Genomic DNA, 23,541 nt, shown 5'->3' with positions numbered 1-23,541 from the left:
TTTTTTCTAAGATGGAGCAGAGGGAGCCAGACACTTAAGTGAGACTAAATGCGTTTTCAGTGCAGCTCATCCCCCCCTTTTTTTTTTCAGTGGAAGCTCTGTTCAGAGACCAGATTGGCAGCACTTTCCAAAGAAGACTCCTACAGTTGCTTTTTTCATCAAAATAAAAATGACCAGTTTAAGCATACTTTTTAAAGCACACATGTAGCGTCACATGCTATTGGCTCAATGGGGACTCAGCAGCAGGAAGTGGGGGTGTTTTATAGGACCATTCATTTAATGTGGGTGCTACTTGGGGCTGAATGTACAGTGGTACCTCTGGTTATGAACTTAATTTGTTCCGGAGGTCCGTTCTTAACCTGAAAACGGACATACCTGAGGTACCGCTTTAGCTAATGGGGCCTCCCACTGCTACTGTGCCGCCGGCACGTGATTTCTGTTCTCATCCTGAGCTAAAGTTCTTAACCTGAGGTACTACTTCCGGGTTAGCGGAGTCTGTAACCTGAAGTGTTTTGTAACTCAAGGTGTTTGTAACCCAAGGTACCACTATATATTATATGTGGCCAATCTGTCAGCTCAACATCAGTAAAGTGACAAAAATAGTGTATTCTTGACTGGTATTAGATTTCTAGATGCTAAAAGCTAATACTTAAGCTTTATTAATGCTTTCAGATCCCTGAACATTTTGTGGACGAAAATAGAAACATGTGTTTTGAGACATCTATTCTTACATCAAAGATCATGACCTGCTGAGTACTTTTTTCAGGCTGACTATTGTATCCATTTACTCTAGTAATCTTTGGAAAGCTGGCTACTAGGGTATGTTGTGTTGTCGTTTTGTCATACCTGCTTTTCTTTTTAAAGACTCAGTCATGTTTAACAAAACATTCACATCACAATCCTGTGCATATTTACTTGGAAGTTAGCGCCAGCACGGTGGCAATAATAATAATAATAGATGATTATTTCTGCCCAAATTGAGGGCTCTGTTTTCCGTATAGTATAGTTGCAATTTAGAAATAATCATTTAAACAGAAATATAATACACTTCGCCATAGTGGGATGCACTGTAATCAGGTGTCTACTCAGTCTGCTGACCAGGTGCTGCACACGGTTAATGGGCAACTTTAAAGGGTAAGGGTTTGATTCTCCCTTCTTGTGGTTATTTATCTTCAAACAGGATTTGAACTAGACAGCTCTTCAGATATAGGACTGCCCTCTGAAAGACCTTAAAACAGAAAACTGACCTCTGTAGAACAGGACACAAAGTCGGTTAACCCACGCATTGGTGGTTATAAAGAGGTGGAAAGCAAGTAACACACTGGCATTTTGTCTCCTTGCACACACAATTAGATGCATGCAAACTAGAATCAATATCCATCCACCAGATTCTGCATGCATGTGCAAACAATAGAGACAGGAATAGGTGAAAACCTGAAGGACTTGAGTGCCTATGTGAATGTGCTAACACAAATGTTTAAAAAGGCATCCTGAACATGTCCTCCCAAAAAGCAAAAGGGACCAAAAAAAACTGAGGCTGAGCATCACTGGTAAATAGGAAAAGTTGAAGCATATGTGCTATTTTATTTTAAAGGAATGAAATGCCATTTTATATGTTGGTTATTGGAGAGACCAGAAAAGAAGTCTTTCCACAGTATAATGCTTTTGTCATTGTCTGATGGCAATTTATAGTCCAAAACAGCCATTGTGAGTAGAGCTTTTCATGTAGCTGTAGGATCTGACCATGACCCAGGAAATCGCAGCTGATACAGACATTTACATAAATTTTCCCCTGCCTGAAACCAACTTTAAGGTGACAAAAAGGTTGTAAAGAAAATTACTCAGAACACTCCATTAAATTTTACTTAAGAATTTATGATACACATAAATCCTTCAGAGACCGGGAAAGGTATGATCCACATATTTTAACCCTCTTGGGGCTCTGTAGAAAAATGTCTACAAGTCTGTAAAGTTCCATGTCGTGTGTGTGTTTTTTTAAAAAAATCCTTCCCTCCCAATTAAACCTCTTACCCAATTATTACTGCTAAATTGCTTCCAACAAATTAGAGGTAAATAAAAAAGCAACTGTTCCTATTTGTGTGTGTGTGTGTGTGTGTGTGTGTGTGTGTGTGTGCATGTGTGTATGTGTCTGAAAACATGATTTCATCATTACAGTAAAGGCATCAAGAGGTTTGTTGGGTAACTTTATTTGCCATATTATCTCCAGTTTGCTTTTTAATTGGAAAAATAGGCATGCCACTATGTATATTTATTATGGCCCTCCAAGTCATAATATCTGCACATCTTGCTCACTAGTGTCTATTCTGACTGCCAGTGACTTTCAGACAGAGGTCCTCTACATTATCTTTGCAATCTGATCCTTTTAACAGAAAATGCCAGGAACTGAACCTGGAACCTTCTGCATGCAAATCTTGAATGCACTGGCTCTTTCCCGCAGTGGTAGACCCTGGGGTTTCAAATTTCAGTACCCTCACCCTCTGCTTCTCGCCTTCCATGCTACATCAGAGAATGGGTGCCCCAGAGACTCTGCACCCAGTGTGACTGAACCGGTCACACTCACCTCTGCTTTCCTTTATAGTCTAGTAGCCTACTATTTCACAGAGTATATTTATGCATTCAAAATTTTTGTCTAAATAAGAAAATAAATTATATTTTAGAAAATTAAAACTACAAATACCAACTATTCAGGCTTCATGAGCTGCTTCATACGAAACATAATAACTACCCAGCAAGGTGTGAATAGATTTATTTCACTCCGACAAGAGCAGTTCCTACACTGAAGAAATGAGGTAGACCTGGCTGTTTCTACCACCTAGAAACAGTCATGAATCTGAGACATGTATCTATGTATGAGATTAGGAGTATCTTTGCTGATAGGTCCTGAGATTAAGCAATGGGGGCACAGGTTATTCATAGCCCAAATTAATCTTCTCATACGTGATAGAGCACTCTGACCTTTTCGGACTGGGGACAGGCCTAAGTGCTGAGAGGACTGGGTTTATTCCATCTGTGTTGGCACTCCAGACTTCTAGGTTAGTGCCTCAGTACAGTGTGTCGTCATTGATTGCTTATTCACAGGATCCCTGTGTAGCCAAAAAGGCAATGGAACCTATGAATTATCACTGCTGTCCAGCAGCTGTTGTTATCATGGTATAGAAGTTCAGTGGCCACTTGCCCTACTGCTGACTTGCCCCTGTAAACTTAAGCAAGACTTCCCCAGGGTACCTTTCACGTAATAAATATTTAGGGAATTATGAGTAAATTAATGTAATAGCACATTTGAAAGATAACAATCCTATTTGGGTGTTCTATTTACTTGCCATGTATAAATAAACACGTGAGAAAGAGTTGGGGTGTGCTGTTAACTGCACTCCACCTGGAACATTATCTTTATCCAGGATTATAAACTATGCATGGTGCTTACACAAGTAGAGGAGGCTCCCAGCCTCATACTTTCACTCTTAAACACTTAGTGAAAGAGACGGGGCCTAGGAGATGCTTGCACTCCCCTGCATGTGTTTATTTTCATGCAAGTAAAGAAGATGCCCGAATAGGTTTATTATGTCAACAGGGCTTGTATTAAACCTGAAAGGGAAAAGGTGCAGTGTGATATTCTTCTTCCCTAGCCACTTATGGAAATTTGATGGTGAAGATCAATGTTACCAGGAACTTCTTTTCTCTTGTTGTAATATGTAAGGGCTGAAAATGAGCAAACATGTGGCTAATGGTACTCACAAAACGACATCGGCTTTTCCGAGGAGTTCCCTGTGCAGTTGTGCATCTTCATATTATAGCTAAATAATGTACTATAGCATTACATAGAATTACATTACATCCAACTTTGGCTACAGTGGGAAAACATGGCAACACTGGTTTTCTATCATTCTTCATATTCATGTTGTGACTACTGCAACTTCTACGTATAGTTTTGAATGGGAAGGGAAGTGCTGTATTGGCATCTCTTGATGGAGAGGTGAAGTCAAACCAGTCAGGATTATCCCTGACAAAACACAGCGTGAAAGTACTATATATGCACATATAAAATACAGGGCATGGTAAAATATATATTTTCCAAGAGTGTTTCAGTCTCAATCCATTTTATGGTCTCTGCACATAGAACAAAAGGGGGAAAGTCATATATTGTAAACACTATCAATGGTGCATGTAATATGTGACTTGCTGTAGCTGAGGCCCTCTGGTTAGACTGAAGTTGCAGCTGCCCTTTATGTTTTCTGACTGTTCTCTGCTGCTTCCAAGGTATTCTCAAAGGTTAGCTGCAGCTTCCTACATACAGAGACACATAGGCTCCAATTATCCTATTTATGAGGGCAGTTTTAACTTTCTGATATCAGTCTCTGGAAAACATTATTTCTATTTTACCTTTTTAAAATGTTTTGAGTCACTACGTATGGGGAAATGAGTAGCCATTCAGTTTCAATATGCTAGAGTGGTTAGCTTGTTAGACTGGCACTAGGGAGACTCAGGTTCAAATCTCTCCTCAGACATGAAACTCATCAAGCGACCTTACGTCACTATCTGTCAGCCAAATCTACCTCATGGAGAATTGTTACAGAAGTCAAAAGGGGGAAGAAGAATCACACATGCAGCCTTAAGCACCTTGGAAAAAAGGAAGGATATAAATAATTCTAGCAACAGGTTTGTGGGTGGGGTGAGGTTGAGAATTAAAGAATTAAATATGTTTTACATATCCTTCAGCAATATATTTTACTCATTAGAAATATAGGCTGTTGTTATATAGGCTGTTGTTGCTTCATGCCTATTCTGTGACTATACATTATTAATTAACTATGCCTAGGGTTTTACAGTGCAATTGTATACAAGCCTAGTCAGAAATAAGCTCCATAAAGAGCAATGGGTCATGCTCACAGGTTAAGCATGTCTAGAATTGCTACCTACACCACCTTGTTAGTCTGTACTGAATTTCAAAATTCTAATATTTAGGTGACAAAATGGGCTATGACAAAAAAAAAATCTAATTACAACCTCTAAATGTGTATGTGGGGAGGGGAAACCTTTTTCCTCAGACCTCGATACAATAATCTTTATTGTCATTGTCCCATACAGAACAACGAAATTGAAAAAATCTACACCAGACATTCAAAAACCAACAAGCCTGCTATCCCACCTATCCCAGCCTGGTTAGCCCCTAAAAACTCTGATACCCTATAATTGAATACAATATACTCACATAGAGACTACCTTACACTGCATTTGAAACCAAAATTGCATTTGGATAGAAACTGTTTCTCAGGCGGCTAGTCCTAGTCTTGACCTCATGGAAACAGCACACCAATTTTGTTCATTACTGCTACATTTTGAACCTCACTAATGGTTCACTGATCTGATTGCTACTGCTACATATTGAATCTTTTGTTCACTTAGGGTCCTTTGTACAATAGATTTTTCTTCTTCACACAAACCAGCCCCAGACTTCCTTGGACAAATGTTTCCATGGACCAAAATAACATGTGAATCATTGTTGACGCTGGGGTATGTTCTGCACTAGTTATTATTATTATTACTGAATCATCCATATATACCAGGGAACAGCTCATGTGAACTGAAAATAGATGGTGGGAAAATAGATGGTGTGCAAAAGCTACATATGTGTGTGTGTGTGTGTGTGTGTGTGTGTGTGTGTGTGTGTGTGTACACACACACAAGGGGCTACCCATTTTCTCTATACTGCATATATTTGCTCTGGTTTATCATAATACTGTAGAGTGTGTACAGTGGCTGTAGAATACTAGGCAGTGGTAGCTTCAGAATGGGGTGGGGTGAAAATGAGGTTTAGTTGTTGCAATGTGTTGAAGGAGGAAGATCCAGGTGACTGAGGAAACTGCCTGCATACAAGTGGGGTGGCAGAAAAGGAAGGGGGGAGAAAGTGGCATGTAAATGGGGGCGAAGCTTCAGAAATGGGGTTGGAAAAGTCCAAAGCAGGCTAAGCTGGATTTGGAGGAAAGGGAAAGGTGTAGGGTGTTACTATGGGAAGAGTAATGGAGGGTTGGCAAGTGGTGGAGGGTTGGAAAGCAGGGGGACAGATTACATACTGGCAGTGTGCAGGCCCACGTGGGTGAATTTATTTTACATGTCCCTTGATACTTTTCAGAAAGACATTTAGCAGAGCTCAAACTAGCAGGCAACGTGGTATCCGTGTTCTCTGCCTTGCAGCCTTGAACGGATTACAGAATTCAAACGAGGGAAGCAGTAAGGCAGATATGGCAAACCCCAGATTCCCTGTGCCCTTATTCCATCGGTGCTGCTTCCTGTGCTTACAACTTCCAGCATCAACTGCAAGCATGGGAAGCTTCCTCTGTGGATATTCATAATACTGTCTGCTATAATGCAATGATCAGTATGTGCTGAACTGAGGAGATGCGTCTTGTTTTTTCCACCAGCCTCTTTTAAAATCACAACACAGCAAACAAAAAAACCACACATCATAGCTATTCCATGGGGTTGCCAATCACCTAGTCTGTTTTCAGCCATTCTTTCCAGCAATTCTGCTATCCAGATGCATTTTCTTTCAGTAGCTTAATGTCAATTGTAGATAGCAGGCAAATTTAAGTGTGCATATTTAAATGTGCATATATTTTTGAACTCATTAGAATAGATAATTGACAAATTGCCTTCTTTCTGCTTTGCTCTGGAAAAGATGGAAAACACCATGCTTCATTTGTGCCCAGCAGACAGCAGTTAGTCATTTTTTTCCAAGTTACAGAGGCAGATATATATGTTTGTTTAATTATTTTATTTTATTTAAGCATATAAAAATCCAACGAATTGAAACAGAACAAGCCATTCCATTATGGTGACCACACTAGTGAAGCATACTGCTATACTGGTATATTTCACAGCCTGAAGAGCAGTATGATTTTGTGTTGCTTATGTATGTGTGGCATATGGGTTGGCAAAAGGCACCTATGCCCTTTAAATAAATTTCTCTTGAGAAAGCACCCTTCTTTCAAATACTGCCTCTGTAAGGTTCAAACTGATGGTCTTTCATCTCAGCCTTCTTGTAGTGAAAACGGCCAGCTAAATGACTGTGAAGCATAATAATGCTTCAAAGTTGAAAAGAATTTTTTACATGCATTAGAAACCCCCCAACCGTCTCATTAACCATATTTCAGGATTATTAAAATACTCTGCAGAGAGTGAGGACTGGCTTCCTGCCATAATTCCCTTGGATAGCACCATTCAGACTTGTAATATCTGGTAATGATCTTTGTATGTCACAGTTTAAACAACTGAAATACTAGTCTGATTGAAAAGGGACAGTGTATGTGTAAAATTAAGATGAATGGAATGAAAAAGTCAGAAAGATTTGTCATTAGCAATTGGTTTCAGTAAGATGTCTGAGTTTAACCATACACACAATCAGTACTCTTTTTGGTTTAAAAAATAAATAAATGATGTGCTGGTACTCCTATCTTGATAGAAGTGTCATGGGTGCCAGGACAAATTAGCTGTCGTGTGCAGTAATAAAAGAAATTATGATACTCTATACTGGTGAGGACCATCACAAAAAAGCACTACACACAATCCTTTTAATAGTAGAACCCTCAATGCTAAAAACAATTGACCTAATTCCAGATTAAGTTGGAGTTTCTGGTCAATCAGGTTTAGCTTATCCTAAGCAAAAATGCTCGAATCACTTGGAATTCAGGGATTAGAGATGCAACAGTGGGCATTCAGACAGGACCTCCAAAGTCAGAGTGAAGCTTCTGATATCATGCTGCTTGTCTGACCTCATAGGGTCTTTCTGCAAATCCTACTGAAATCTCAGGACCTAAGATCAGTTATAGCTTTTGAAACAAACACTACAAAACAAACCTTTGAAACTAAGGTTACAAAAAGAGGTAGGGTAGTCTGGAAAGAGCAACTTTCATGTACACAATGACCAGGGCTTTTAGTGGCGTTTAAAGTAAATCTTGTATTATTTATTTCTTATATTTTTAAATCACCCCATAACATGGTTCTCTGGACAAGAAATATTTAAATCAAATTACAAAAGACAAAAGCACAAATGATAAAGGAAACACACAGTCAATAACATCCAAAACAGAACAAATAAAAATATATAAATAATTTCACATTATTTTTGTTATATTGTGAACCGAAACCATTTCATCAGAGTTAAAAGACAACATATCAGTATCAGTCTTACTTAACACTATTATTATTATTATTATTATTATTATTATTATTATTATTATTATTATTAATTACTAATACCCCGCCCATCTGACTGGGCCTCTCCAACCACTCTGTGTGGCTTCTAGCAGGATATTAAAAACGCAATAAAACATCAAACATTAAAAACTTCCCCAAACAGGGCTGCCTTCAGATGTCTTCTAGAAGTCAGATAGTTGTTTATTCCCTTGACATCTGGTGGGAGGGCGTTCCACAGGGTGGGTGCCACTGCCGAGAAGGCCCTCTGCCTGGTTCCGTGTTCTCAATTCTCACAGTGAGGGAACCACCAGAAGTCCCTCAGAGCAGGACCTCAGAGTCTGGGCTGAACAATGGGGGTGGAGACGCTCCTTCAGGTATAAGAAAGAATGAGAATGTGTCAAAATAACATAAGCCTTTCTCAGGGGACACAACTGGGAGGAAGGCAGCTATTGATGAAAGATTCTCTCACTCATAGCTAGATACTCTGTACACTTCAGATTCATTTATTAATTCTATTTATTATTATTTGTCCTACCTTTCGTCCCCAATGAGCCATTGAGGTGGAAAAAGTCCTCAAATGGCAATCTTAAGACATTGGTAGGTCACATAAATCAAGTGTTCCTCTTGTGCAGGTCAGTTAAAATCTCTACAATCAACTGATAGATGTTGTTTTGATTAGATTAGAGCTAGTGCATTTCAATAGTTTAAGCAGGTGATTTTCAAGTGCACTTTATATTAGTTTGCTATATTCTTACTAGTTCAGTTCCCCAGTGGGGACACCAAAATTATGGCAGAATGGTGCTCTGTGGCTACATTTCCCCCTCCCCATAACCTAGTAGCAGAACATATTCAACCACCAGAATATCCAGGTAGGGTTGTAAACTCTGAAGAGCTACTGCCAGTTAGTATTGAATGAGGGAAAAATGATGTCCCAAATTGTCAAAATTCAATTAATGCATGTTGTATTACTTATTTTTATTCATCACTCTGAAGGGTCTTGTCTCTTACCTGAAATATGCAGAATAACATATGCTTATTGCAGAAAGGGACACAGATGGGCATTTTGCAAACAAGAAGATAGAATCGATAATAGATTAGGTTTGATTATGTGCTGACATTTAGTACACCATATCCGCAACTTAACTTAAGGAAACAACAAGCAACCAGTTTCCTGTTGATATATTAATGTGCTGCTTCTAGTGCTAACAAATATACAAATGAATATATGACCTCATATAATCCTAGTACTCTATATTCTAAAAATAGAGAGTCCTTGCCCAGATCTTCCATTTATTTGTATCTAGCCTTTTTGTAAAGCCCCCCCCCCCATTTGTTAGTACATTGCTGAACTTCTTAAGGTTAATTCACAAAACCAATTTTGCACTGCAAACTGCCTTTTGGGAATTGCTCAGGTCAGTTGAAGATCCACCTCTGTTGCAGTGTTATAAACTGTACTATTTGTATAACAGGCCAATATTCATTCAGAAAAGGTCAATATTTATTATATCAATTGATGTTGGGGGACCCAAGTGCAGAGTACCCCAGAGACTGGAAAGGGTGAGGCAGTAACAGGTGAAAAAATTGAAACAATTTTTTCAATTGAAAAGTGCCAGAACTTTATTGAATACAGATGTAGGTAGACTTTGGCCTGGGCACTGAGTGGAGCATTTTAAAAAATAATTTTAACAGTATTTGTGATCCAGTAAAAGAATAAAATTATTTTACTTCTTATCTTTCAGAGTGGTCAGATAGCCTTTTACCAGAAAACAAATATTCATATCCCTTTTAACGCTGCATATCCCTCCCCTCTCATTTTCAAATAATTAGATCTGTCAAATATTCTGAGGCATTTAAGCTTTTTTTAATGAAGAGAATTGGTTTACCAAAAAAAATTTACATTGGAAAATAACTGCAGTTAGTCACTATGAAAAACACACTTTGCTGAAACCCAGAAGCTGCAAATATAAAAATCCTAAAGCCTTCATCTTTGCTGTTGATGCAGCATGCAGCATATATATTTGGCTTTGCCTTCACAGCTCCTCAGCAGCACTCCAGAGATTCTCACTGACATTCCCCTTGCCTCAGTGGGTTACATAAGAGGCACTTAAGGCTGAAGTAGACCTTTGGAGAATTACTTTGAACTAAGTCACTCAAAGTGACATTACTTCATTTTCAGGAGTAGTGATGCAACACTTCTGCTGCACTCCACAGGCCTAATCATCCTTCCCCCCAGATATATTCACTACAGGCCATTGGAAGTCTCAGAAGAACTGCTTTCCTAGGACATATTTGTCACAAATCCCTTTCTCACAAAGCAGCAGGGTTTTGATTGTTCTGCAAGAAGTTAATTTATTTAATGGCTGAAGCACGGATTCCTGTTAGTAATATTACATTCTACACAAATTTTGACTACTTTGGCCCATTTAATGCACAACAAAGATTTAGTGGTTGATTTTATTTAGTCGTTGATTTAGTGGTTGCTTCTTTCCTGCTAGGGAGTGATAGTCTGTTCAGATGTGGGCAGTGGCATTTTCAACAAGGTGTATCTAGGAAGCTAGAAACAGACTTTTAAAATGGAATTTTTTGAACTGGACTGGGGTTAGCTGCCTCCCTTAGTTGACTCTCTTGTTCTATTACTCATATTGTTACTATGAAATGAAAAAGCATAGCTAATGTGGGCTGGCTTTTTGTAATATGTTGTTGTTGTTAATAAAATTATTTGTTAGTCACTTTTCTCACAGAGTGACCCACACGTAGCTTTTTTTCTGCTTTTCAAGGTGCATGACAGGCAGGAATGTAACAGCTGCAGATATTCCCACCGTACAGCAACAGGAAAAACAGTATCACATACAGTAACATTTTTGCCAGTCACAAAGCTTTTAAAAGGCACAGAAGCCCTCGCCAGACAAAATGAAGTGGCAAAGATTGTCCTGGTTGAAGCTTTCTAAAACGCCACCTTTCCTTGGCCAGAACCAGCCTGACTCCTTCCCTCAGCGTAGGAGACGCCCAGTTTCAGGCCTGTGTTTTTGGAGCTATGCCAGACAGTGACTTGAGAACTCAGTTAAGCTACCTGCACTTGTACAGCACCATAAATCCGGTGCTCATGGTTTAGCAGGCAGCATTTTGCCTCATGTTCCTAAGGGGTAGAATGTTTTTATTTTGTTTTATTACATTGCTAAAAGCTTGCCTCAAGGATGGGACCGTTTCTAGATTGCGTCTGGCTGTTAAGTGTGGCAGCCTGCCGTCCATGGCCTACTGACTCTGAAGCTGACTGGATCAAGTGTAGTGTATGAGGGATGCTGTGGGCTCTTATGGGGACCCCAAAAGTGAAGCAGTTGAGCAGGCTCTGGCAGCCAGGTGCCCTCCACATATTTTGAACTACCATCAGCCTCAGCATCACATCATTCTGCAAAGAAATAGGTTGGTGAAGGTTGCCATAAAGCCATATGTCTGATGGCCATGACCTAGTCTGGCTTGTTTCTTTCAGCCATTTCTTCCTCCTTGGATTCCCACCTGCTTTGTCCGTTTAACTTCCTGCCGGTACTACTGAGTTTCTGCTCCCCATGTGAGCTTTTCCCATATCCCTTTAGTGTACTCCATTTCTCGGTTTTGCTCTGTGTTTTCCTCAGTCCTGTCCTGTAACTACGTTACCTCAGGTTTCTTTTATTTCTCTCCCCTAGCCTCAGGGCTTTCTTCTCCCCCACCTCCTTTTATTCCTCTCCCATTTATTTGGAACAAGGGTATCTTACTTTATGAATAAAAACCCAGCAAAGACAAAAAGCAAATAAAACAACAACAAAAGTAAACAGCTATAAAGGGAGGGGGTTTCTCCTATATGCTCTTCTCATACCTTGCCAGCACAGCTCTTCTTGCTTCTAACAATCTCCAGAGCCACCAATGTATCTTTATTTAAATATTCATTCATTGATATTGTTATATTGCCTTTATATAAGCTGTGTAAGTATTCTTATTATATTGTGATATATGGTTTTTTTATATAGATAAATGGTTGTTGCAAGAAGCACATTGTACATTGGGGCTGGGACATTCAGAAGTGTCTCACATTTAACAGATGAAAATAGGGACATTGTTGTACACCTTTTTCACAATGCCAAAAATGCATTGCCTGAGTTCTCCCACAACTGTTGAGACTCTTTCTTGCACCTGTGGTGTGCTGTGTTGATTTTCTATGCAGCAGCCAGCCTCTCCACAGGCTTCCGAAGCAGGTATATTCGGAAACTGGTTGCAATTTTTATAAAGCAGCTACAACCCAAGCACATTCGGCAGTGCTTACAATTTGGGCAGGGTGCAAGACCTCTTGAAATAATGAATTTAGACATAGCCTAGGTTTGTTCACGTAGCAGAAGCCAACTCCAATGCAGGCATGCAGGCATGATAGCACCATTTTAAATTCCAAGTATCTGGGCCTCCATGTATCCCCAAATGCCAAATAAGAAATAGTGATTTTCCAGAAACACCATCAGAACAACAACAGCAACAATCTTTAGTGGCTGGGGAAACCCAGCCTGATGGGCAGGGGATAAATTATTATTATTAATATTATTATTAGGGAAACACTGCTTTCAAATATCTTTTAATTTTATCAGAAAAGTTGCCTGTGAACACTCTGTATTTCTGTCAATACATAAAATGTTTATGAACATTCTAAGCAGGGGTGGCTAACCTCCAGATTTTGTTGGACTACAACTCCCATCAGCCTTTGTTTGTTGTGATGTTACTACACTAACAAAGACGTGTATCTAAGTGTTCCCTCAATGCAGTGCTTTTTTCTGGGGGTATGCAGGGGTACGCATACGCCTAAACATTTTTTGAATCTTTGTACTTTTGTCCATTTACTGTATTTTTTTTTCCTGATTTGAATTACAAATTGTTGATTTTCTTGAGTAAAAATGAGAGTACCCCTAAACATTTTTTTTTAGAAAAAAGCACTGTCTCAATATACTGATGTACATGGAGAGTCCCTTCATGTATGGGACATTTAAACTGATTTTTTCCCCTTTCCATTGAAGTAAATGACAGACTTTTATAGTAACTAGTCCACAGCAAACAGAATGATCATGACTTCTACCGGTAATTATTCACGGATAACTATTGGGGTAGGCTAAGATTATTATTTTTAAAAAATTAACCTGCTAAATCCAATACAAATTTGTTCTTCCTCTTTCCCCTCTTTTAATGTACAAAATAGGAAGCTTATTTCTGCACTTTCAAACCTTAGAAAGGCCAACTTCCACACTCAGTGTATTAATGTAAATTTTTAAATCCCCTTTATACTTTTTGTTATGCTTTTGGATTAGGCTCTTTTGGAAAACAGGCAGCTATTTGGGGCTTCTGAATATATTCTGAATGCACTGTTTTCTTCAGGCAGAACAATTTGCACAGCGGTAAAAATTATAGTTAAAAATACTAACCCTGGGTAGGCATCTATTATACCCATTATCCTAGAAAAGTTTCTATGCAAATATTGTCAAAGATTTCAGCATAGCAGGAACATTTTCTAAGCCTTTAGAGTTGTTTTGGTAGAAAATACTGCTAGTGAAAGTTGAAATAAAAAAAGCTGTATTGTTAGGAGGTCCATATTTTCCCCATTTTAATTGCCTAATGGTACTTGCCAAAGAGACTGTAATTTTATTCAGCTGTGTAGCTTACTTTATAAAGCTTCAACTCTTAGTTGTCATTATTTTTCGAAGAATAAATTGACACCAAAGAATAAATTGTGTGTGCAAACTTGATGATCACACTAGGATGACTTTACTATCAGAAAGTCTGGGTACAAGAGTTTGGATTTGATATCCCGCTTTATCACTACCTGAAGGAGTCTCAAAGCGGCTAGCATTCTCCTTTCCCTTCCTCCCCCACAACAAACACTCTGTGAGGTGAGTGGGGCTGAGAGACCTCAAAGAAGTATGACTGGCCCAAGGTCACCCAGCAGCTGCATGTGGAGGAGCGGAGACGCGAACCCGGTTCCCCAGATTACGAGGCTACCGCTCTTAAAACTACACCACACTGGCTCTCAAGAGCTAGACTAGTTCAAGAGCTAGACTAGTTCAAATGATATTCTTATTCCAAAATATCCCAGTAGTCAGGGGCACAACAATGTTTAAGGACTGGCAGAGGACCCTGTCTAGGTTCATCTGGCAGGGTAAAAGGGCCAGAATTAAATATAAGCTGCTCACCGACAGAAGAGATAGAGGAGGGTTCGCGGTCCCGAACTTGCAACTGTAGTACGAGGCCTCGTGTCTCTGCTGGACTAAAGAATGGATAGCCTTAGATAACACCGACCTATTGGATTTGGAGGGCTTTGACGCTAGGTTTGGGTGGCACGCATACCTATGGCATGATAAGGGGAGAGTGCATAAAGGTTTCTCCAACCATATTATAAGAGAGGCGTTGCTGGAAGTATGGAATAGATGTAAGGGACTGGTAGAAAAGGACACCCCATGGTGGCTGTCACCCATTGACATCCTAGCAATTAAGAAACTAAACATGGAAGGCAAAAGGTGGACATACGCTGATCTTCTGAGAAGGTCTGATAAAGGATGGGAAATTAGGCCCTACAAAGAGTTAAAAGATAAATTAACGGGATGGTTTCAATTCCACCAAATCAATGCCCTATGGAATGAGCATAAAAAAGTCGGAATGAGTAAGAACAAATCTAAGTTCCAGCTAGAAATAATAGAAGGGAAGTCTAAATGTTTAACCAAAATGTATAACCAACTACTAGACTGGGACACTATGGATGAGGAGGTTAAAGAGGTTATGATTAAATGGGCCATAGACTTAGGATACCCCCTAGAATACGAAAGATGGGCAAAATTATGGAATAAGGATATGAAATTCTCAGCCTGTGTCGGACTCCGAGAAAATATGGAAAAGATGATGTACCGTTGGTACATCACACCAACAAAATTAGCTAAAATGTATAAAACCGGAGACAAGACCTGTTGGAAGTGCAAGAAGAAAGAGGGAGATTTTCACCATATGTGGTGGACTTGCGAGGAGGTAAAGAAGTTCTGGGACTCAGTTTATGACGAATTGAAAAAGATTTTAAAGTATACCTTCCCTAAAAAGCCTGAGGCATTCCTTTTAGGAATGGTGGGGGATTAAATCAAGAAAGACGACCAAACTCTATTTCAGTACGCAACAGTATCCGCCAGGATACTGTTGGCACAGAATTGGAAAACGCCCAACGTCCCAACAATCAGAGATTGGCAAACCAAGTTAATTGAGTATATTGAATTAGCAATAATGACACAGAAGATCAGACAACAGAAAAATACTAAATTTATTAACGATTGGAATAAATTCCTCTCATACATGGAGACGATCTTAGGAAACATCAAAATCACAGTAGGTATAATATAAAAACTGCGAGGTAGAAATAATGGTTAGCAAAAGATACTGCCGAATATATTACTGAGTTACAGCTCACGTTGTGGTGGTGGGAAGTCCAACGATGTAACAGATTTGTATAATGATTTAGTATTTGAACAGTATGGAATTTGTTTTTGGTCTTATTTAATTTTTTCCTGTTCGCTGATTCTGTTTTGTGAATGATGTACATATGTTTTTAAGTTGTTGGAATAAAAATAAAGGTTTTAAAATTCAAAAAAAAAAAAAGAGCTAGACTAGTTCAGCCATCCTCAACCTGATGCCCGCTAGCAGGGGCTGGTGATTGTTGTAGTCTAACAACATCTAGCAGGCACCATGTTCAGAAAGTTTCTTCTAGATCCAGGGAGAGGATAGCTTAGAACAGTGTTTCCCAAACTTTTTTGGGCAACGGCACACCTGTTTACTGAAAAAAAATCTCGCGGCACACCACCATTAAAGCCCCGCCCCGTGACGTCAGCGCGCAGCGTCACGCCGGGAGGGACGCACGAAAGTGAAAGTTTTTTCCCTCCCCCCTCAGTCCCTCGCTCGGAATTCAGCTCGTTTGGGGCATCGCTCCGGCTGCTCCCTCTCCCGCCGCGCAGGAGCGATGCCTCTCTCTGGCTCTCCCTCCGTGCAGGCTGAGGGAGGGAGGGAGGTGCGCGTGTGACCCGTCTCTGCTGGGAGACCAAACCCAGCGAGGCAGAGTCGCGCGGAGGCGCCCAGGCAGCGCTGCCGGCTGCGAGGAGGAGCACCAGGCAGCAGCAGGAGGCACGGCCTCTCCTCGCCGCCGCCGCCCCGCCTCTCGCCACCCGACTCGCCCGCCTCCCTCCAGGCATCTCGCGGCACACCAGCCGATGTCTCACGGCACACTCGTGTGCCGCGGAACACCGGTTGGGAAACACTGGCTTAGAACACATATCAAAAAATGTTTAGTCTTCTGAGCACATATTTAGGACTATGACCTAATAATGTAATGGGAATACTGAGCAAACATCCATAGACCAACCTGTATGTCCTTGTGGAGTTGATTTACTTAGATATAAAATGTCTTTTTAGCAACTCTAGGCAGTGGAGCAGTTAGGTAATTTTTAGTCTGGACTCAGCGGTCTTACAAAGCCTCCCTCTGTGCTCTTCTATGCTATCAGTGATACAAAACAGTTATTTCTGGTTTTCACCAAAGACATACTTGGTGAATATTCAGCAGCATCCTGTTTGGCTTTGGGATGTAAAAGCCATTCCATGTATTGCTTGCCTCATCACTCCTTGTATACTAAGATAAGGATTAAAGGTAAAGGTAAAGGTACCCCTGACAGCTAGGTCCAGCTGCAGACGACTCTGGGGCTGTGCACTCATCTCGCTTTATAGGCCAAGGGTCAGCATTTGTCCACAGACAGCTTAGACCAGGATGTGTTTTGCTCTCTTAGTTGTGGAGATTTACTATAACTGGACAGCTTGTAGGTTCATAACCCACTTGTCTTGTATTACATTTTCCTAATCAATACCTTTGTGATTTGGCTCCCTAATTATGTCACATTTTATTATTCAAACATCATACATTGACTTATAACAAACTTTCCCTGAAGAATAAGCAAGCCAGAGACTTACTACAGAGATTAGACTTTATGGTCACCTAATGCTTCTGTTGAACTGTCATTTCTACTTAGAGAAATATTAGGTGCATAATATATTATCTACAGAGGCTTACAGTTTAAAATAAATTGCTGAAGACAAAACTCACTACCCTTGGGTCTTCCAAAACTGAACTTTATTTTTCTCCATAGAGCAATTAGACACTTTTTCAAAGTTCCACAAAATACCAAAAACTACGTTGGATGAATAATGCAAATAAAAGCACATTTACCGGCAATTTAATTGCCTTTGCAATTCATCCTAGTTTGTGTGTTCCTTCTTCAGTCACACTCATCCATGCAAAATTTTGGATGTTCTTAGTAGAGCTGCCTCCTATGTTATGGAGCAGAGGCAAAATAGATTATGCCTCTCTCGTTATAATCTAGTTCAGTACCTTTTTAAAGGAGTCAGCATGCGTTTAACTATCTTAAAAACATAAGAAGATCCCTGCTGAATCAGAACAATCCCATCCAGTTTAGCATCCTAGTCTCACATTGGCCAGCCAGATGGCTATGGAAAGTTCACTAGCAGGACATGAGTGCAACAGCACTTTCCCCAGTTGTGCTCCCACCTACCAAGGAACTGATACCTATTTGTCTAAATCCCTTTTAAAGCCATACAAGTTGGCATTGATATGCCTCATGGTAACAAATTTCATAAACAATTTCTGTGTGAAGAATAACTTCCTTTTGTCTGTTCTGAATCTTCCACACTAAGCTTCATTTGATGACCCTGATGTCCCATATGAAAGAGGGGGTAAATGATTGCCTGTCCACCCAGTTTGGAGAGATAATTTTGGAGCTGTTTGCAATCTCTTTTTGTTCTTGACAGCCTTTACCATGTTGGTGTCATCAGCCAACTTGGTCACCTTGCTGCTCATGACTAACTCCAGATCATTTATGAACAAGCACAGGTCCCAGTACTGACCTTAAGAGGACTCCACTTCTTATATTTCTCTGCTGCGCACATTAGAAAATAGTAGCAGAAATGTATATACTTTGCTGATATGGAAAACAAAGAGATTAGGTTAGGTTCAAAATGGCAGTCAAAACTCAGGTGGGAGTTATGCACAACCACGGGCATTTTGAACATTCTTACTTTGCAGCAAGTCATCAGCACTTTAAATTGGAAACATGGTTTGCTTGTTCCAATGGGCAAGTGGAAACTTCCACACCTGGGTTTAATACATTGAGCTCTTACCTGTGTGCTATTGGTGCTTTAGATGTAAGATCACATAGGAGGAGCCCATGCCTTGCCCCCTTCCCACAACAGCGTCTCCCTGTAATGGAAGCGGTGTTGCTGTGGAAAGAAATCATAGCATGGGGCTTCTTCCCATGACCTTGAACTTTTAGAAAGGAAGGAGGAGGAGGAGCCTTATTGCAGAGGCTGATGTAAGAATGGGCATTCATTGTCATTGAACTGCCCTTCTTTCTTCTTTTCTTATGGTTTTTCAACTTCACTTTGTATTTTTGTGTTAATGTGTTATGTTTTAATACTAACCTCAGAACATGCCAATCTTTTTTCTTATTTTTGTAGAAAGTAAATGTTTGCTATAAGTAAGTTTTATTATCTGAGATATGCAAAAAAAACAAAGCAGCTGTTATTTACACACAAGTTGTAAACCTATAAGAGGTTTTTTCATATCTGTATAAAGTGGGTTTTTCTTTCAACTAATTAACCTTTTATTTATTTCTAGTTGTATTGCTTGATACAACCTCTGCAATTGGAGAGCTAGGATGGAAAACCTATCCTCTAAATGGGGTAAGTCTATCTATTTAGATTTTCATTATTCTGCATTTGCAGTTTTAAAATAAAGTCAAACAAATGGGCAGTAACTTTGAGGACTAATGCAGTAGGGACAAGTGTACTCAGCTCTATGAAAAACTGGGATTTAGTAAATATTTCTAATAATAGAACTGCATACATAAAAGGCTATACATACAAAACAGCATAAATATTTACGACAGTTAGGATTTTTGTTGTTAAGGAGTGAATATATTTTTTTGCAACCTTGTGAAAATTATGATTTACTGTTTTAAAAAGTATATGAATGAAATTGAATGTTATACTTCAAATCATATTGAGCATGATTTAAAATGTATATTAGGGCTATCTGAAAAGTGTAAATAGGAAATTTCCCTACTTGCTGTTAAGAATATGAATGTTACCTAGATTTTGTTTTGTCAGGTTTAAAAGTTCATTATTGCAAACATTAACCCCAGTTCAATGAACCATCTGCAAAACAGGGTCCCATTGCTAGCCATGGAAGTCATGGATCAGCAAATGCAAGCTGTTGCTTAACAAGGGGAAAGCCCTAGCTGCACTTGCATTAGTCAGCTGTTGGATTCTGGCCGTGATGTTATGCAAATATAAAATACTGAGGATATAAATTGTTGGGAGTGCTTTATGAAGCCTCAGCTGTCATAGCTGGTGAACTGCTAGTCTTGCCACATTTTGTTATAAGTTATTGCAACACTCCTATTTGTAGAAATGAAACAAAGTTTGAGAATACTATGGGTATGCAATGAACCCATGGAGTGATTCTGTACACCTGTTTCAATCTTGATAGGAGACCAATATATAAACATGATAGCTGCAGTAAATAAAACATGAACAGCAAAATAATCAGATCTAGCCTATCCTTTCTTCAGTAGGTCCATTCGCTCCTTCTCGGACAGGAGGCTTTGCAGGCGAGCCCCGGGGTTCCTTTGTGAACTGGCCTATTACAGGCTGGATCGTCCTTCTGCTGCCAAATTGGCCAGTGGCGGCAGGAATTAGAGGACATTTCCCTGGGCATGGGACCAACTGACCAATAACGGCACTTGGCCCCACGCTCAGGGCAAAAAATAATTTCCTGGCCTGCTGGGCCTTTTGGCTTCTCTCTTGGCTTCTGTTGTTCAAGGATCCTTCCAGGACTGCCAACTTGACTAAAATATTGGGGTGGCTCAGGTAAGCCCTGCCCCACATAATATATGACACAGCGCACACACACACTACTTGAATGGCAATGCCCATCAACATGGGAGGAGGGCCTCCTCAAATATTTTATTGGGGAGGGGCGAAGGGACCTCAGCCCCTAGGAGTTGGTTCCTACAGCTCCTTTTGACGTTACATTACTGGTGTATAAGCCACTGCGGTATGTGGTCTACTCACTGTGGTCAGGTAATGCCAAAAGTAATGTCATGTGAGAATGACAAGTCCATGATGTGGCCCCTTCAGATTCTAGCATTGTTGAAATTTTCATAATGGGCACCTCTGGTGAACCACTTATCTCCAGCTTTGCTTATGTGATCTCAATCTTATGGCACTATTAAGGTATGAAGGGATTATTAAAAAGGTCTTGGAATCAGCTTCTGCTTGGCAAATGGAAGTAACTTCTTGCAAAAAAGAATATTGACAGTCCACATGCTTTTCTGTGCATAGCAGTACCTATAAAACTAGGCCCTATATGTTTGCAGCTGAAAGTAAGTGGCAGGAGTGCTCTCATGATTAAAACATAAAGGTGGGAGCAGCTGTAAATTCATAATTCAATTTGATTGGTGCATGTGAGAGATTGAGAAAAGGAGATCCCCCCCCCCCCCAGAAATCATTAGTTCTTCACTTCAGAGATCAGGTTACGCTTTCCACTTGGCTAGTTCACTTAACAGCACATTGGAGGAACTTGTATAGTTCAACTTTTAATTAAGATGCAATATATTTAAGCACTTAATCCATTTTATAGATTAGCTTCTTATCCTGAGAACTCTTTAAATTAAGCAATTCTGTTGGCAGTATATAATTTATTTTTATGTGTTGTGTTGCCTTTTCAATGCTGAGTTTTTATGACGATGCTTGAGATGGTGCAAAATAATCAGAGATGTGGGGCAACTCCTTTTCAATTTAGTGGGTTTTGTGCAGCAGAACGTCCTGCTTGGTTGTGTGCACAGAGTATTGATAGTAGTTTAATTTTTGTTTCCTCCTTTGGCTCTTTTTTTCTAGGAATATATATTTCCTCAATACCGAAATATATATTTTTTTAAGTTCTTTTAGTGACTTTGCCCTTAGGGACTTTAAGCAATATGGCATTTCTTAATCTTAGACTGTTTTCAAGTTTATGGATTTAATTTTTCAAGGTTTTACAATCCTTTTTATTCTCGGGTTGTATTTCCAGTCTATTAATAAGTACAATTTACATTTGCAGTCCTCTGTATTTTATATTTTTAACTCTGAAATGTGCTTTCCTTGGAAAGCAGAGAGAAAACAAGATGTGGTATACTGTATTTATTATTATATTCATCTGCAGAATCCTTCTTAAAATCAATAGGATGGTAAGAGGCAGATGACTCCAATTTTTTAAACTAATTCATCTTCATCTGAGATTAAAAATCCCACCAGATTACTCCTTAATTGATGCTGGTAGTAGCCAGATGAAACTGGGTGTTTTGAAGGAGATGCTAGAGCTAGGGTCAAAGAGCCACTGCATTCTAAACCAGTCAAGTTAATGGCAATGAGCCTAATTTAGACCTATCGGCCTGCAGTTAGAATTATACAGTACTAACACTCACCTTCCACTCAGATTGGCAGAAGTAACAGGGCTCTGAAGGCGGCAGAGATTCCACCGCTCTTTACTGATAAAATAAAATAAAATACAAATTGTAATGTAAATTACCAAAGACTTGTTCAGATGGGAATGGGAAATGAAAATATATTGAGATAGAGGGAGAAATATGGGATAATGAACAAAAAATGGCTGCTTAGTGTGCAAGGGGAAAGAGGTGACGTGCTGATGTTGAAAGTCTGAGAGGGGAACTAAATTGGAGAAATGAAAGAGCATGATATTATCTTCTTACATTTATCCTTCCTTTATGATTTATCCAAAGAATGCCAAAGAGTAGGAATCCTCAGTGTTGGCACCTAAAGGGATATTCCATGTGAACGTAAGGGCAGGGTGATAATCTTTACTTTTCAAAATGGGGTGGAGTGTTAGCCAATAACCAGTCTCCTGATTTGGACATAATGGAAAGGTATAGTTAACAGAACACATGAATGGAGGAGCAAAGCAGCTGAGTGTGGGGAGAACAAGGCTAATTTACATCTTGGATTATTAAATTGAGAGATGACTGCTGAAACCCAACCATTCCGTTGAAAGCCTGAGGAACCTCCACCCCACACACCTAATTAGAACTAGCAGGGGTCCTAATTTGGCCGCCAAGGAAGTTTACCCCAAGCCATGCCTACATCTTCCACATCTGGCATTTTATATGAATTGGGCTGCGGCCACACACAGAGAGACCAAGAGGAAAAATTATCGGCTTTTTTTTTTTTTTGAGAGGTGAAAGTTTAATACCACCAGTGAGTGATAGAGGTTATTTCAGCTGCTAAGAGAGTCTGTTAGTCTTGTTTGAAATTCACTAATATTAATTAAACCCTAGAAGTGAGCATTAAAAATAGCTCTGAATAGGTCTATATGAATTACTGAATTCGGCATATTCTGTTTCTTTGTAAAAATTAGACGCATACATTTCTGAAAACTGTCAAGTTTAGACCCTTATGTTGATTACATGACTGCTCTTTAAAATGATACCCAGACATTCTGTTTTATTATTTCCACCCATCTGAAGAAATTAATGAAAACCCAGTAACAAATTCCTATACTCGATTCTGGGGGGAAACAAGCAAATTAGAGAAGACCAAACTGCTTGCTACTCCCCACTATTCCAACAGCTTCCTCACTACCTTCAGTGTCTCCTTTCTCCCCCAAATCTGTACTCTCTATTATCATTTATCACTTCTGAATAAGTGGGGGGGGGGATATCATGTGTATTAGATAAAGCTTCAGAACTGCTGGAAAGAGCTATGAAGGGTTTGCTTTCTGGTGTGCTACTTCGCTCAGTATTTGAAGTGACAATTTTCCACATGTTTCAATCATTTGTTATTTTCTCACTTTTATAATTCCATAAGCAGGAGTTGGGCTCAGTATTTCAGAAAAGGGCCCTGAAAGATATTTGTCATTGGACCTACTAAAATCAGAAGGCCATTTCATGAAATGTGCATGTAGGCTGTGTGGTAATACTGCCATTAAAGAGAAAGGGGGGGGGAGAGAGAGAAACATCTCTGAAAGATCAGGTTTATCTTTAGAACTGTGTTAATCAGAAATAAGGTGTAGTCAGTTATGGATTTGGAAGAAATAGGTAGTACCTGGCAATTCTGTACAACAGTGGTTTCTTAGTATTGAAACTGCATTCATGTGATTCTTGCATAGAGCTGACATTTCGTGATCAAGGTGCATAACTTTCAATTTTTTATTTTAAATTTTTATTGGAAATT

The 23,541-nt window shown here is 39.6% G+C and overlaps 1 protein-coding gene across 3 annotated transcripts in view; it reads left to right on the top strand.

The window, feature by feature from the left end:
• The window catches only part of EPHA6 (EPH receptor A6), a 367,313-nt gene that overhangs the window by 18,170 nt on the left and 325,602 nt on the right, over positions 1 to 23,541 (top strand). For all 3 annotated transcript variants that reach the window (XM_081198943.1, XM_081198944.1, XM_081198945.1), the window contains exon 2: positions 18,932 to 18,996. In XM_081198943.1, coding sequence (XP_081055069.1) covers positions 18,932 to 18,996 — 65 coding nt within the window. The remainder of the gene's footprint in view (positions 1 to 18,931; positions 18,997 to 23,541) is intronic.

The sequence above is a fragment of the Podarcis bocagei genome, assembly GCF_964188305.1.
Source record: "Podarcis bocagei genome assembly, chromosome: 6".
Taxonomy (NCBI): Eukaryota; Metazoa; Chordata; class Lepidosauria; order Squamata; family Lacertidae; genus Podarcis; species Podarcis bocagei.
The sequence above is the reverse complement of the archived record's forward strand: the minus strand, read 5'-3'. Positions and strand labels throughout refer to the sequence as shown.